Source organism: Rhinatrema bivittatum, chromosome 1, assembly GCF_901001135.1.
Source record: "Rhinatrema bivittatum chromosome 1, aRhiBiv1.1, whole genome shotgun sequence".
Classification (NCBI taxonomy): domain Eukaryota; kingdom Metazoa; phylum Chordata; class Amphibia; order Gymnophiona; family Rhinatrematidae; genus Rhinatrema; species Rhinatrema bivittatum.
In genome coordinates, this window is record NC_042615.1 from 62,996,280 (window position 1) to 63,013,461 (window position 17,182).

Here is a 17,182-nt window from a genome sequence, read left to right on the forward strand (position 1 = left end):
ATTCCCCTGTCTCAGCTGGAGTAGTTCCGAGGCGGCTGTGGAGGCGCGAGAGGGTTCATCAAAGATTCTCCGAAAGGATTTAATAAACTGCACTAGATTGTTCAGTCGGGAATCCTGACGTTCCCAGAGGGACGAAGCCCAGGCCAAGGGCCTCCCATCAAGGAGGGAAATCATATAGGTCATCTTGACTCGATCCGTGGGAAATTGCGCGGGCAGCAGGTCAAAACGGATATAACATTGGTTGAGGAATCCTCGGCACGACTTCGGATCCCCTGAGTACCGGGCTGGTGCAGGCATCTGTAACGGAGCGGTGGAACCCATACTAGCCTGAGACGAGGATGCCACAGGGGCGGCTGCAGAAGCCCCCTCCACACGATCCGCCAGGCGTTGGACCGTCGACATCAAGGTGTCGAGGCAGATCTGTTGCTGCTGTAGCTTCTGGGCTATGCCCGGAATGGCTTTGAGGCCGGCAAGGTCCGCCGGGTCCATGGCCTTGCAATCTGTTAGCTTCGTGGACCCTTGGGCCGACCGGAACCGATGGATGGGATGCTGTAAGGTTGCAGCAGTGGTCCCGACTGGGAGGCGGCAAGCACTGACTCGTGGATGGCCTGCGGAAGAACCGAGGAAGCCCTATGCGACCAAGGGCCTTGGCGAGGAGGAGAGGAACGGTGGAACTGGCGCAGTGAAGAGAAGGTCTTCGCCCTGGAAGCCGATCCTCTCCCAAGAGGAGCTCGTAGGAGTCCGGCCGCTGGGACTTAGGAGATTCACCCTGGAAGCCGGAATCCCCCCAGGAGGAGCCCGTAGGGACCCGGCCGCTGGGACTTAGGAGGGCCCGCGGGGGCAGAGTCTGACGGAGTCCAAGGTCGAGTGCCAGAGGGTCGCTGCCTGCCAGTCCGGAGTTGTGTGTCAAAGAATCGTCGCTTGCCAGTCCAGAGTCAGAAGCCAAGGGATCACTGTAAGCCAGTCCAACGTCAGAAGCCAGAGAGTCACCGAATGCCAGGCCAGAGTCAGAGTCAGGAAGCCAGGAAACACCGTCAGCCGATCCGAGTCAAGAACCAGGGAACACCAGGAAGAAGCCAGGAACTCCGCACCGGAACTAGAACAAACAGGGAACCTGCAGCCTCTGACATCACCCGAGGGAGGAACCACGTTTCCCCGCGCTTGGCCCTTTAAATGGGAAGCCTGGACGCGCACGCGCGCCTAGGGGGCGGAGCCAGCCGCGGCGAGACGCCGGCTGCTCCGCCAGAGCGGGAGCGTGGCGGCAGAAGAGCCTGCAGGCCTGGGCGAGGTGGGAACGCATCGGGCCTGCGGCGGAAGCGGTCTTAGGAGGCACGGGGAAGGCGGCCTGGAACCGGGGTGGCCACGGGGTAAGCGACGATTCCGGGGCCGGCCCGGAATCGCAACTGTTTGCACATCGTATCGGCTTACATATAACTAATAACTATTAGGCATGGCTCTTACAAAGAACAATCGCAAGATATGTAAAAAATATATATAAGAGATATATATGGATTAAGAACCAGGACTATATATAGGGGTATCTTAGACAGCTACAGTAACCAAAAAAAACCCAAACTATATATTAATGCGAGGGATTATAATACAGGGTATCATGCTGAGGAGCATAACAATGTAAACGACAACTATAATACATGGTACACCAAGAGTTATGGTTAATAAAAAACAGCGTTCTTATAGCATTCTTAATCAGTTGCCATTGGGGGGGGGGGGGGGGTATAAGGCCAGGGGTGGGGAGCAGGCTTCATAAAAGGGTCATATGAAGGGGTCCTGGAGCACACAAAGGAAAGAGCATAAATAAAAGCAAAGGAGAGCTATGGAGTCATAAAGATCCTCGAAGGGATGGAGCAGAAAAAGTGGGGTGAAGCATGAGTGACTAACAGGGGGTTGAGAGGATGTAGGACATAAACAGAGGTCAGTTGACAGGGGGAAGAGTCAGTTGCAAAAAGGTTAAGTACTCGGTTGCCTGTTAGGTATTCTTCGTGGAGAGGGAGGCGAAAGGTGGTAGGCTTGACGGAACAGCCAGGTTTTTTTTTTTTTTTTTTTAATTTAGTAGTTGAGGTCTCTGTGCGTAGATCAGGAGGTAGGGAATTCCATAGGGTAGGGCAGGGGTCGGGAACCTATGGCTCGCGAGCCAGATGTGGCTCTTTTGATGGCTGCATCTGGCTCGCAGACAAATCTTTAATAAAAAAAGTAAAAATCTAACAAAACCCCCCACCCTCCTGACGCCCCCCAAGACATCCAAAATTTATTTACTACAACCCCTCACCTTCCTGACCCCTCCAAGACCTGCCAAAAGTCCCTGGTGGTCCAGCGGGGGTCCAGGAGCAGTCCGGGAGTGATCTCCTGGACTTGGGCTGTCGGCTGCCAGTAGTCAAAATGGCGCCGACGGCCCTTTGCCCTCACTATGTCACTGGGGTCGACCAATGGCGGCGGTAGCCCCTGTGACATAGTAAGGGCAAAGGGCAGATGGCTGCCAGTAATCAAAATGGTGTCGATGGCCCTTTGCCCTTACTATGTCACAGGGGCTACTGCTGCCATTGACATAGTGAGGGCAAAGGGCCGTCGGCGCCATTTTGACTACTGGCAGCCGACAGCCCATGTCCAGGAGATCGCTCCCGGACCCCTGCTGGACCACCAGGGACTTTTGGCAGGTCTTGGGGGTGGGGTCAGGAGGGTGGGGGGATGTAGTAAATTAATTTTGGAGGTGTTGGGGGGGCGTCAGGAGGGTGGGGGGTTTTGTTAGATTTTTACTTTTATTAAAGATTTGTCTGCGAGCCGTGGACCTCCGCTCGGCCACCAGGAACTTTTGGCAGGTCTTGGGAGGGGGGGGTCAGGAGGGTGGGGGGTTGTAGTAAATTAATTTGGTAGGTCTTGGGGGTGTCAGGAGGGTGGGGGTTGTAGTTAGTGTGGCTCTCACGGAATTACATTTTAAAATATGTGGCGTTCATGGCTCTCTCAGCCAAAAAGGTTCCAGACACCTGGGGTAGGGCCAGCAAGGGAAAATGCTCTGCTCATAGTAGAGGAAAGTTTGATTGATTTGATTGACAGTGTGCAGAGGGTTCCTTGGAGGGCAGGGCTAGTGGAAGTGCGAGGAAGGAGAGGGGGGGTTGATCCATTTGAGGTTTTCATTTGTCAGACTTTTATGGATGAGGGAGAGAGCTTTGTAAAGTATTTGTGATGGTATTGGGAGCCAATGAAGTTCGATAAGCGTAGGTGTGATGTGGTCCCTTGTTTTGGAGTTTGTGAGAATATGTGCAGCGGCATTTTGTAAGAGTTGCAAAGGTTTGGTATGCGTTGAAGGGAGGCCAAGGAGGAGGGTGTTACAGTAGTCTATTTTAGAAAAAATAATAGACTGAAGAATTGTGCGAAAATCAGAAAAGTTTAGTAAAGGTCTGAGTTTTTTTATCGTTTGTAACTTAAAATAGCAGTCTCTTATGATAGATTTAATAAAGGGTTTGAAAGTGAGTTGGTTGTCAATGAGAACACCTAGGTTGCGAGTGTGTGAGGAGAAAGATGTCAATGCATGTGAGAGGGGGATAGCTGGGAGAGGCTGTTTGTTGGAAATTATTATGAGTTCAGTTTTTTTTGGGTTGAAGCAAGGTGCATGTCTGTGAGAAGTTGGTTAATGGAGGAAAGGAAGGATTCCCAGTTTTGTAGGGCGGTTTGGAAGGAATCAGAGAAGGGGAAGAGAATTTGCACATCATCTGTGTATATGAAGTGCTTGATGCGAAGATTGGTAAGAAGGGTGGTAAGGGGAAGCATGTAAATGTTAAAGAGGGTAGAGGAGCGAGAGGAACCCTGGGGGACACCCTGAGGAAGACTGATAGGTTGAGATTCAGTGTTATCAACTAGGACAGTGAAAAAGCGATTTTGTAGATAGGAATGTATCCAAGAGAGTGCGTTTCCAGAAATTCCAATACTTCCGAGAATGTTGAGGAGGATAGAGTGATTGACAGTGTCAAAGGTAGCGGAGATATCTAGCATAGCAATCAGATAAGAGGAGCCCGAATCGGTTCCTTTGATAAGTGTGTCAGTAAGGGAGAGTAGTAGGGTTTCAGTACTACGATGCTTCCTGAGTTGAGGGAAGAATGTTGTGTTGTTCGAGGTGAAGGGAAAGGCGAGAATTGACTAGTTTTTCAATAATTTTAGATAGAAGGGGTAGGTTTGAAACAGGTCTGAAATTAGACAAGGTGGAAGGATTAAGATTAGGTTTTTTGAGTAAAGGTTTAACTACTGCTTGTTTGAGAAAATTAGGGACTGTGCCTTGCTCCAAAGAGCAGTTGAAGATGTTAGATAGTGGTTTGGCGATTACTTTGGGAATAGATAAGAGAAGTTTAGAGGGGATAGTTTCAGAGGGATGTGAGGATGGTTTCATCTTTCTTAGGATGTTCTCTATTTCCAGCAAGGAAGATGAATCAAAGGAGGAAAGGGTAGCTGAAGAGCTGGGGACAGGAAGAATAACATTGTTGGTGTTATGAGAGAAGTGTGCAGTGAGGGAGACAACTTTATCTCTAAAGAAGTGTGCTAATTCATTGCAGCGATTCTTGGAGGTAGTTGTTAGTGGTTGCATATGGGAGGGGCTGGTAAGGTCAGCAATCATTGAGGAAAGAGCCTTGGGGTTATATTGTAGACCGTGTATCTTTCTGGCATGGTATTCTCGTTTAGTATGGAGGATGGATTTTCTATATTCGTGCATGCGTTGGTAATAGGTAGTTTTGGATGCAGGGGAGGGGTGCTTGCGCCAGCACCTTTCAGCAGCTCTAAGCTGAGTTTTGAGAATTCTGAGGTTAGGTGTATACCAGTGTTTTCTATTTCGACGGGCCGGATTGATAGTTTTTGTTATCAAAGGGCAAAGTTTGTTGGCAATGTTAAGGATGAGGTCGACCCAGGAGGAGAAGGCGTTGTCTGGTGACGAAAGATCAAGTTGGTTGGCTATGTCAGAGCATGCTTGTGTGAGGGTGTCCACGGTACAGGTTTTGCGGTATTTGAAAGAAATAAGTTGCGATGGCGGGGTAAGGGATGTTTGCGGTAGTGCGAGGGGAGTATGGATCATAGAGTGATCAGACCAAGGTACTGCCAGACATGAGGGGGGATTGATTATATTGATGGGGGAGTTGATGAAAATAAGATCTAGGGTGTGGCCAGCTTTGTGGGTAGGAGATTGAACGATTTGATTGAATCCCATAGCTTCAAGGGAGGAAATGAAGGCTTCACAAGCAGCGGATTGTGGGCAAGCATCCACGTGTAGGTTAAAGTCTCCAAGGAGAATCGTGGGTAAGTCAGAGGAAAGGGATTTGGCAAAGAATTCAATAAGAGGGGAGGAGTCTTTCTCTAGTAGACCGGGGGGGGGGGGGGGGATGTAAATGAGACAAATTTGAAGCGATTTAGATTTGAAAAAGTCAATTTCGTACTGGTTGGGAAGATCACATTTCTGGGATAGAAGTTTGAGCTCCTTTTTTTTTTTTTTTTTTTTTACAGCCAAGAGTAAGCCACCACCTCTTTTCTTTTTGCGTGGAATTGAGAAAAAGTCGTAATTGTCGATAGGGAGTTGGTTGATGAGGGGAGTGTCATGCTGTTTAAACCAGGTTTCAGTTATAGCGCAGATTTCTGGTTTGGAGTCAGTTAGAAGGTCATGTAGGAGATGTGTTTTCTTCTGGAGGGATTGGGCATTGAACAAAATAATGGAAATAAGTGAGAGACTGATGGCTTGAGTGCGGGGGAAGATGGGGATAGGAATGAGCCTTCTTGTGTGTGGTCTTGTGGGATGCTAAAGGCGCTGAGTGGTATCCACGTTGAGAGGATACGGAGGTCCTCTCATACGCTGAGAGGATAAGTATGAAAATAAACAAGGGTAGGTAAGGTTTGGGGATGGGGAGGAGAGGGGAAGAGGGAGGGAGTTTAGGTGCAGGGGGGTAGGGAAGTTCTCTCCCAGTCTGCTCCTTAACTGGAGCGGACTGGGAGGGAACTGGGGAAGGCCCGATTGTGTTGCCGCGTGGAAATTGCGAAAGTCTTCCCCCCCTCCCCTTGTGCGCAGCCACCTGATCTTATAACTCGTGCATGCCGGCACACATACATGTTATAAAATCAATGTGTCCATTATAAGTCTACCCCTAATTGTTTAACTGCCCAAATTTGAGAACTAATTCTAATCTGGGTTCTCTGTTGGACATGTGAATAATTGTGTCTATTTATGGCAATATATTTGTGATTATGTTTTTAAATATTTACTGTTACATAGGCAATATGCCTTGTTTTTAAAACTTTTTCTATTTTTGATTACTATATGTTGGGTGACACTGGAAAAGCTGAATATAAAAATGTTAAATATTTGGATTTAATTACCTTTCCAAACCCATGCTAAAAGCAAGTCATAATAGGTAGGTCCCTTCCTCAAAGGATTTACAATCTACGTTGGTACCTAACACAATAGAGAGTGAAGTGACTTGCCCAGAGTCACAAAGAATGTCAGTGGGAGAAGGATTTAAAACCCTGGCTTCCTTGGTTTTCAGCCCACTCCTCCACTCTACTAGGCCACTCCCCCAAATAATTATCTTGATTAGAGATGCTGGGTTGTGGTAATTGTGAATCTGTTTTCTTACGTTAAAAGGGTAAGAATAATAAGATGACTTTACCCTTGTAATATTTGCCATTGAGAAGGGCAGCATGGCATCGATTCATCCACCAGCCAGATCCATCCTGTCCTGCACAGTTGCCGTCAAACTTATCATTGTCTTGGTCATATGTACTGAACTGCATGCCATTGTGACGTGTATAAAACTGGTCACTGGGATCGTCTCCAAATTCATAGCCGTCAAAGGCATCTCCGGCATCACCACCCATGAAGTAGGTATAAGTCAAGCGGTACTTGTCTACTTCAGGTCCCACTTTGAATGAATGATAGTCAGCCGTGCTGATGACAAACAAAAATATATAATTTGCAAAAAATATTTATATATACACATATATATAACTGTATATACACATTATAATGTTTTGAAATTTGGTTGTTGATAATTGGTTATGTATATGTATATATCTTTCTCTTTTACAGCACCAAATTGGTCTCAAAGCTTAGATAGTACAATATCTTTGTGTAACTCTTGTACTGGTCCAATAATGTCACAGCCTGTAAAGAATCCATGTATCGAAACTCTAGTTCTTGTAAATTTGCTATCTGTCAATTACTATAGCAAAATTGGTTCTTACCTGCTAATTTTCGTTCCTGTAGTATCATGGATCAGTCCAGACAGTGGGTTGAGCCTTCTTTCCAGCAGATGGAGACAGAGAAAAACTTGAAGGGTATCTTGTATCAGGACAGTGCTCCCCCTGCATCCCTTCAGTATAAACATTCTCAAAGCAGAAACATGTAACCTCAACTAGAAATAGGATCAAGCAAGCAAAAATGTATAAAATGGAACTTGAAAATTTTGAATAATTGCTCTTATATATGCAATAGATACTTCCGGTGACTTGTAAATCATAGCCTTGTAACCACCATAACCATTAATAGGACTTCGAGCGGTTGTTGAAAAGAATAAAGACAGAGTCCCTTCACGTAAGGGTGAGCGTCTGGACTGATCTGTGGTACTATAGGAACGAAAATTAGCAGGTAAGAACCAATTTTTCTTTCCCTGTACGTACCCAGATCAGTCCAGATAGCGGGATGTACCAAAGCTTCCCTAAGTAGGGTGGGACCGAGATAGTCCCGCTCGAAGTACATGTCTGCTGAAGGAAGCAAAAACTGGCACCTGTACATCGAGGCGATAATGACGAGCAAAGGTATGAAGAGATTTCCAAATAGCTGCTCTACATATCTCTTGTGGAGAGACCAACTGGCTCTCCGCCCAAGAGGTAGCCTGTGAATGCAAAGAATGGGCCTTTAAGCCCTCCAGAACCGGCCGGCCCCAACAAATATACGCCAACGCAATCGCCTCCTTTAGCCAGCGAGTGATGGTAGCCTTAGAAGCCTTGTTCCCACTATTGGGCCCGCTCCATAAGACAAAGATGATCAGAGACTTGAAACTCGTTTGTGACTTATAAGTATTGCAGTAGTCCTCTTTTTACATCAAGGTGCCTTAGGTCTCCATCAGGCATGCTTGCAATGTTTTCTGATGGTCCTGGCGGATTGGGATATGAAGGTAGGCCTTCTTCAGGTTGAGAGAGGCAAGGAATTCGCCTGTGCGAACCGCCTCGATGACCGCCCTCAAGGTCTTCATCTGAAAATGGGGGACCTTGAGCGCCCTGTTGACTCTCTTAAGGTCCAGGATTGGCTGAAAAGAGCCATCCTTTTTGGGTACCACGAAGTAGATGGAATATTGGCCTGACCCCTGTTCTTCCAAAGGGACCGGGACTATGGCACCAAGCTGTTGAAGCCTGTCTAGTGTCTGGCACACAGCTGGACACTTCCAACTCGCGCAGGGAGAGATTAAATAGCGGTCCTGGAGATCCCAAGCAAATTCTAAAGCATAGCCTTGTTCGATGACTTCGAGGACCCACCGATCCGAAGTAATCTTGGCCCACTCCTCGAAAAATAGGGACAGACATCCTCCTAAGTTGGGAACGGAGGATGGGCCAGCCGCATCTCATTGCGAAGACTTTGGGGCGGATCCTTGAGGGTTACCATCCCAGAACGGGTGTCGTCCACAAAAGGAATGAGACCATGATTTAGATCTAGTGAAGGGATTTCTTTGTGAAGCCCCCCCCGCGGCTTGTTGTACCTGCGCTGCACATGGAAACGAGAGCGTGAAGGAAAAAAGGACTTTGACTGTTTAGGGCAGTCCTCAGGCAGCTTATGAACCTTGTTGTTTCCTAAGGATTTGATAAGCTGTTCCAGGTTCTCCCCGAAAAGCAACTTTCCCTTTAAAGGAAGAGTGCCCAACTGTGCTTTAGAAGAGGAGTCCACCACCCAATTTTGCAGCCAGAGGCGCGCTTGACCGAAACCGCTGAAACCATAGCTCTGGCCTGCATCCTGAGGAGATCATAGAGGGCATCAGCCCCATAGGCAACTGCAGCTTCCAGCCTTTCCGCCTCTGCAGACAGGAGGTCCTGGGTGCTGAGAAGTTGTTGAACCCACCTAAGGCTTGCCCGCTGCAAGAGACTGTCACCCGAACTCCTAATTCCAGAACTTCAAAAATTCGCTTGAGATGCATTTCCAATTTACGGTCTTGAAAATCCTTTAAAGTGGTTGCTCCCACCACTGGGATGGTAGTTCATTTGGTGACCGCAGAAACCGAAGCATCCACCTTAGGGACTTTTTTAGCATCCTAGGCACTGATCCGGGAGGGAATAGAGTTTGTCCATTGCTCTGCGTACCCGCAGGCCAGATTCGGGAGATTCCCACTCCCGGAGGAGTTGCATTAGCACAGGGTGGAAGGGAAACGTATGTGGGGTGCTCTCAGTCCTGCCAGGACCGGATTCACGTTCCTGGAAATCAGGATACTTGCGGACTCATCTGGAGGAACATCTATCCCCAGTTCAGAGAAAACAAAAGAGATGAGCGGTTTTAACTCCTCCCGTTGGAACAAACGCAACACACGGGGGTCATCTCCCTCGACGGGTGGATTTTGATTTAAAATATCCGCATCTGTATCGGGATCTGGGAGTTGAGGTGGCCTGATAACAGGATCTGGAGGATCCGGAACCCCCGTTTTGGTCCTGACTCAGACTGCCCCCTGAGGATCAGGGAGTTTGGATCCCTGCTCCGAGACCTGAGCAGCTCCCTGAGTTTGGGTTTGGGTCCCTGTTCTATAGATGCCCGAGGGATCTTTGCGGGTGGGGGGTCTGGGGAGGGGTCATCCTCTTGCAGCAAGCTAGCTAGATAGGCTTTGTACAATAGTAATACAAAATCTGTGGAAAAATGCTTCGAGGATCTCCCTGCCCTGGGGGGAGGGGAGACCCCATGGTTAGGGTCAAGGACCGAGTCAGGGAGATCCACGGGGCTCAAATACGGAGAAGAATGAGGAAAAAAGGAATCCCTTCCCTCCTCAGGCCCTGAATCGGGAGCGATGCCTGCAGGCAAAATGGCCGCCGTTCCCACGGTTTGCAGGGACGGGGCAGGTCTGAGAGCGCGCTTGCCGGCCTGACCACGGGTGCCTGATTTTGCTGCCGCCGAAGAAGGCTCCTCCCCGCCAGGCAAACAAATGGAGCAGACCCCGTTGTGGGTGAGCCGTGAAGCAGGCTCCCTGCAAGCAATAAACAAATGAGATCGGAGCATAATCATGGAGGGGAGAGAGAGAAAGCTGCTGCTGCAGACGACAAGCTTCTGTTGTGCCTGGCTGCTGTGAGTGGGAGCAGGGGAGTAAAACCCTGCACTTCGTTCCTTCCCCCGAGCTGTTAGCTTTAAGCAATAAAAATCCTGTTAGGAATAAATTACCTTTTTTTTTTTTAAACAAACAGAGGAATGTAATCTTCTCTGTTAAGAGTGAACCCGAGGCAGAGTCATCTCAGGGGTCCCGATGGAGGAGGGACTGGACCACCAGTAATCACCCCAGGCCAGGCAAAAGTACACCGAGAAGAGTTCTAGGCTGAGGGATCAAGGGGTAAAACACCCCTAGGACTACATAAGAGCATGGAGAAAGAAACTGAATCTCCTGTCAAACTTTTTGTTTTTAAATTTAAAAGCTTTTTTTTTTGTTTGTTTTTAAATACTTGCTTGATCCTGAAAGGAAAATTAGTTTCTTACCTGATAATTTTCGTTCCTGTAGTACCAAGGATCAGTCCAGGACACCTGGGTTGTGACTCCGCACCAGTAGATGGAGACAGACTAAAACTTGTGGGCGGAGCCATATATGCCCCTGTGCCAGTCACAGCCCCTCAGTCATACGTAATGTCAAAGTAGAAAACACAACCAGAGAACTAAAACCAAAACTAGCTATAAACCGCCAACAGAACGGGGAAAGAAATACCCCTTCTGGAAACGTGCTCTCCACCGAGAGAGCTAAACAAGCGGACAAGATTAACCCAGAACCGTGAGCGGACTCTCCGTTACTTCAGCGCAGCACTGCGGGCGGGATCCTGGACTGATCCTTGGTACTACAGGAACGAAAATTATCAGGTAAGAAACTAATTTTCCTTTCCCTGTACGTACCAGGATCAGTCCAGGACACCTGGGAGGTACCAGAGCCAACTTACCGAGGGTGGGAAGCAGAGAGTCCCGCTCGGAGTACCCTCTCTCCAAATCCCCCGGAATCGGTAGCCCGGACATCCAACCGGTAATGCCGGATAAAGGTATGCAACGACTTCCAGGTAGCCGCCCTGCAAATCTCTTGAGGCTACACCTGAGAAGCTTCCGCCCAAGACGCAGCTGGAGAGCGAGTCGAGGGAGCCCGAAGACCCACGGGAAGTGGTTTTCCCCCGCACCAAGAACGCTGAACCAATGGCCTCCTTGAGCCAACTGGCAATCGTCGTGCGGGACACTGCAACTCCTTTCTTTGGACCAGAGAACAAAACAAACAGCTGAGCTGTGACCTGAAATGGATAAGTAACCTCCAGACAGCGAAGGAGGGATCTCCGCACGTCAAGCTTCCGTAATTCCCTCGCTTCCGGATCAGAGGGCTCCCCGACCGCGAAAGCGGACAGCTCAACCAATGGAATAACATGGAAGGCCGACACCCCTTTCGGCAGGAAGGACGGAACCGTCCGCAAATAAACTCCGGAATCGGAAATACACCAGAAGGGTTCCCTACAGGACAAAGCCTGTAACTCCGAAACACGCCGTGCCGAAGCAATCGCCACCAAGAACACAGTCTTCAACGTGAGATCCGGAATAGATAAGCATTTCAAGGGTTCAAACAGCGCCGCGCATAAAGCGGAGAGAACCGAATGGAGGTTCCAAGCCGGACAGGGGAGACGCAATGGAGGACGAAGGTGTTTAGCTCCCCGAAGGAAACGGGAGATATCTGGGTGAAAAGCCAGGAAAATACCACGGACCTTACCTCGCAAACAACCAATCGCCGCCACTTGGACCCGTAGGGAACTGCAAGCCAGACCTTTGGCAAGACCTGCCTGGAGGAACGCCAGAATGTCGGAGACAGAAGCCGCAGTAGGGACCACCCCACACTGCACGCACCATTCCTCCAAATCCACCCAGACACGGACATAAGCCAGGGACGTCGCCTGTTTCCTGGAACGTAGCAACGTGGCTACCACCGCATCTGAGTAACCTTTTCTCTTCAGCCGATTCCTCTCAAAAACCATGCCGCGAGGCAGAAGTGATCCGCATTCTCTAAACAGACAGGGCCCTGATGGAGTAGACCCGCCATTCCCTGGAGCTGAAGGGGTGCCGCCACTGTGAGCTGGACGAGGTCTGCGAACCACAGCCGGCGCGGCCACTCCGGTGCCACCAGGAGCACGTTGGCTGGGTGCAACTCTATGCGCCGCAGAATCTTGCCGATCATCGGCCACGGGGGAAACCACGTACAGCAGAACATCCGTCGGCCCGGGAAGCGCCAACGCATCGACGCCTTCTGCCCCCCTTTCTCGACTTCGACTGAAACATCGCGGAGCCTTCGCATTGTGCCACGTGTCCATCAGATCCCTGTGGGGCACTCCCCACGATTCGCAAATGAGAAGAAACGCTTCGTCCGCCAGCTCCCACTCTCCGGGATCCAGGCGATGCCGGCTGAGAATATCTGCCTGAACGTTGTCGACTCCTGCACTGTGAGAGGCTGCTATGTTGCTGAGATGTAGCCCTGACCAGATCATTAAGCGCTGAGCCTCCTCCGCCACCTGGGGGCTCCTTGTCCCGCCTTGGCGGTTGATGTAGGCCACGGTGGTCGCGTTGTCCGACAACACTCGGACCGCCTTTCCCTACCGGTAGGAAGGCTTGCAGAGCCCGACGGACCGCTCTGGTCTCTAGTCTGTTGATAGACCACTGGGCTAGCGACACTGACCATAGGCCTTGGACCGAGCTCCCTAGGCAGACCGCTCCCCGACCGGAGAGGCTGGCATCCGCGGTCACTGGAATCCAGCCACCAGAGCAGGCTGGACCTCGCGAGTCCCCCTAGTGGAAGCGGTAAGTGGAACTCCTCGGAAACCGGCGCCCAGCAAGATAGTAAGGACGACGGTAAAAAACCGCAGATGAGCGAACGCCCAGGAAACCAGCGCAAGCGTGGAAGCCATAGAGCCCAGGACCGTAAGGCAGTCGCAGACCCGCGGCCGGCGGAGAGACAAGAAGCGCCTTACTTGAGCTGGCAGCTCGTATCTCCTTTCGCGACGTGTCGACAACGGCTCCCAGATATTCCAAGGTCCGCGAGGGTGTCCAATGACTCTTGTTGAAGTTGACCACCCATCCTAGGGACTGCCAAGGTATAGGACCCTGGCCAACTGACAACCGACATTGATCCTCAGGCTTCGCCCGAATCCACCAACTGTCCAGGGACGGATGGACCAGGAGATCATACTGGCGCAGCCGCGCCGCCACCGCGACCATCACCTTCGTGAACGTGCGGGGGCCGTCGCGAGACCAACCAGGAGCGCTTGAAACTGGCAGTGCCGTCCTAGAACGCAGAACCTGAAGTGCAGGAACGACGGCTGAATGCCTATGTGATGATACGCCTCCGCGAAATCCAGGGAGGCCAGAAAACTCGCCGGGCCGCCCCGCAGCAATTACCGACCGAATCGACTCCATTTTGAAGTGAGAAACGCGAAGGCATCGGTTCACTCCACCAAGATCCAGAATAGATCTGTCCGTGCCGCCTGTCTTGGGGACGACGAAGTAAATGGAGTAACGGCCCCTGCCGTGCGGTTTACCGGAACGGAGGAGGCAGCCGAGTCTGATCACGCGGAGGACCCACTGGTCTGACGTTACACCGGCCCATCTCTCTACAACTGAAATCAACCGCGCCCCGACGTTGGGAACGGCGTGCTGTGGCTGCGGTGAGAGAGCGAGAGGCCGACCACCTTTCATTGCGAAGCTTAGGACCCCTGCGCTCACCAGGGCTCCCTTGTTTCCCCCGAAAGGGCTGCTGCTGCCATGGCGGGGTCCGGGAGGAAGAAGCCCTATACGACTGACCAGGAGACTTTGGAGGACGCGACGTCCTGGGAGCACGAAAGCGGAACCTGGCCGAAAATGAAAACCGCGCCCTGAATTTATCCTCGGGCCTCGGGAATCATTCGATCTCCGGCAAGGGAGAGAGCTTACCCATAGCGTTCGTGACCTAGAGGTGCAAAGCCGGAGTATCCTATTCTCGATAAAGCAGGGCTGACACAGAGAGGTGAAAAGGAATGAAGCCCAGCCGAGACTACCCCAGGGGTGGCGATGCCCAACCCCTCCAGGATGGCGGGAATCAGGGGCCAGCTCCTTCTTGATGAAGAGGCGGACCAAGCTCGAGTAATCCCCTTCCGAAGGCTGTGTCTGCCCCGCTGCCCCCAGCGGTGGCGTGCCATCCCCCTCAGCCCCCCTCGGAGGCGGGGAGGGCGCCTTGGAAATCTCCGGACCAGACGATTCAAACGTCGACATCTCCCTCAGCCCCCCTCGGAGGAGGGGAGGACACCTAGGAAATTACCAGATCTGACGAGTCAGAGGTAGGGACCGTGCGCAAACCAGGCGGTATGGCCCGCAACGGGCGTTTGGCTATGAATCGCCCCACCGCGATCTGTGGCCGAGTACGCGTCCGGTCCTAACTTGATTGGCCTCTCAGGCTCCTCGCCTGGCCAGAAGGTCGCTTGTGGGCTCTGCAGCCTTAAAGGCCCTATGCCTGGCCAAAAGAAAACCAGGGACAAAGAGTCCCTCAGAGTTTGTGGCGTGTCTCCCCCGGCCCTCCCCCCCACCGCCTCTGATGGCAAACAGACCGCGGAGCCGGCGACTGGGGGGGGGGGGGAAATGGAAATGAGGGAAAAACCCCTGGGGCCTGCCGCGCTTGGTGTCGCGCTCGACGCCGCACCAAGATGGCCGACTTTACCGCCAATTTCGCGCGAGAGGTCTGTGTAGTTTTTTGTTTGTTTTTTTTAAATCTTTGCCCGCGGCAGGCAGAAAACTGCTTGGGGAAGGCCGCCGGACGGTTCCCGACCAAGTACGCCGCCAGAGCGAAATGCCGCCGCCGGACAAGCACCCCCCGAAGCAAGGCCAACGATACTGTGCCCCTCGTTTCGCAGCCTGAGGAGAGCCGAGCTCGCTAGAGGCGCGCGGTGCCGGAGCCGCAAGTCGAGCAGGCCGACCCATGCGGCCTGCTCGGAAGAGGGACGAAAAACGCAAAATGAAAAAGAGAGAAGGGGAGGAGGAGAGAGGAAACGCCGAAAGCGACCGCTGCCGAAGAGAAACAGGCGCGCTGAAAAGAAAACTGCTCCATTTTGTTTTTTTTTTGTTTTAATTACCTGGAGCTGTCCCTCGCAGCGGTCCGGCGGTCCGGCCGGGGCGAGGGAACCGGGCTCCCCGGTATCACCCCGGCTGGGCAGTAAACTAACCCAGGATCCGCGACCCGTAGCCCAGCAAGTGCTCTACCAGGGGAGATGGTCCCCTCAGGACCTGGTAACCCCTTGGAAGCAAACGACCGAGCCGCCGGGCCGACCGAAGAAGCCACGAGGCATGCCGGCGAAAATGCGGCGAACCGGAGAGCCACACGAGTAACAAAGGTAAAATTAAGGCGACCGACCTCCCCCCTGCCAGCAGCGCCCCCCCCAGAGCCAACACGGAGCGGCGACGTGAAGTAACAGAGCCGGAAACAAAATCAACAACTTTCAATTTTTTTTTTTTTGTAACAAAAAACCCTGTCACTGTCCACCGTCCTGGAGCCCTAATCCAGCAGGGGTGAGTGAACCGGGCTCCCCGGTGTCACCCCTGACGCTGCTACTGGTAAAGCCGGGTCCTCGACCCTAGCAGCGGCCTCAACCGGGGGGGGGGGTAGTCCCCTCAGGACCTCTCAACCCCCCTGGGAGGCAGGGCAGACGGGACGTCAGTGACAATTTACAATGCAAAACTCAAATTCCCAAAAGAAAACACCTGTAGCCTAAAACTGGCCTAAAACTGGCCTAAAAACAAGAAAAAGAACCAACCTTGACGGACTACCAGAATCAGGGCAGGCAGGAGCTGTGACCGCACCTGCACCATCTACTGGAGACAGAGTAAGACTGAGGGGCTGTGACTGGCACAGGGGCATATATGGCTCCGCCCACAAGTTTTAGTCTGTCTCCATCTACTGGTGCGGAGTCACAACCCAGGTGTCCTGGACTGATCCTGGTACGTACAGGGAAAGAGAAAGTTAAAGACAAGGAAAAATTTCCTCAGAGAAAGCAAATAGCCAGAAAAGTGGGAGCCACAGGGTCTGCCACCTTCATCTGCTGGAGACAGAGAAATACTGAAGGGACGCATGGGGAGTACTGTCCTGATACAGGATACCCTTCAAGTTTTTTTTGTCTCCATCTGCTGGAAAGGAGGCTCAACCCACTGTCTGGACTGATCTGGGTACGTACAGGGAACTGAAGATCTTCAATGCAAAAAAGTTTTTTTTTTAATTTCTAAAAATTCTGTAAAATCTTCCAAAGACAAGACAGTGGAAGTAAACAATGTCACAAATAGTTTTATTTAAAACTGGAGTCCTACTATTTTTTTGATGTCCAAAACCAGGAACATTTCTGATTCTCTTTCTTTATTTATATTCTGCTTTTCAGCATTTCAAAGCGGATGGTTCCAATGTATGGAATATTTTGTCTCCCAAAATACTAAAATGTTCTCACTGACTGTATTTCCAAAATGTAAAGTTTTTAATAGAACACAGCTTGCATTTCATTTTGGCTTTTATTAACATTACCTCTTCTTGTTATCCCAGTCTTTCAGATCCACTCTCAGCACATATGGGAGAGTTGACTGACTGCTTATTAAGTGCATTTTCTCATTTCCGAGCCAGTATTCAGTCGTGTCGTCTGGAGACAAATATCCAAATCCTTCTCTGTACTGATTCCAGTTCTTGTTGAATTCCACGCTCCCATCAACTCTCTGGAAGGTAACAGATGAATCATCTTAATGTTCCTGACTTGTATTTCTTAAAATGATTTTAAACAGCAAACTCTTTTTCTTTATCCTCCTCTACATAGCCACCTCTCTTCATTCCTCCACATCCACCAAAGAGTTAACCTCACCCCTCCTATATAAGTTAAGTTGTATCACAACTTCTTGTGACAAAGACATCAATGTAATCCACTTTAAAGTGTCTGAAAGGCGGAATAT

General features: G+C 50.8%; 1 protein-coding gene across 3 annotated transcripts in view; it reads right to left on the reverse strand.

Moving 5' to 3' along the window:
- FGG (fibrinogen gamma chain) overlaps positions 1 to 17,182 on the reverse strand; it is a 48,482-nt gene that overhangs the window by 20,908 nt on the left and 10,392 nt on the right. For all 3 annotated transcript variants that reach the window (XM_029612662.1, XM_029612578.1, XM_029612491.1), the window contains exons 7-8: positions 16,767 to 16,951; positions 6,654 to 6,931 (exon numbers count right to left, since the gene is read on the reverse strand). In XM_029612662.1, coding sequence (XP_029468522.1) covers positions 6,654 to 6,931; positions 16,767 to 16,951 — 463 coding nt within the window. The remainder of the gene's footprint in view (positions 1 to 6,653; positions 6,932 to 16,766; positions 16,952 to 17,182) is intronic.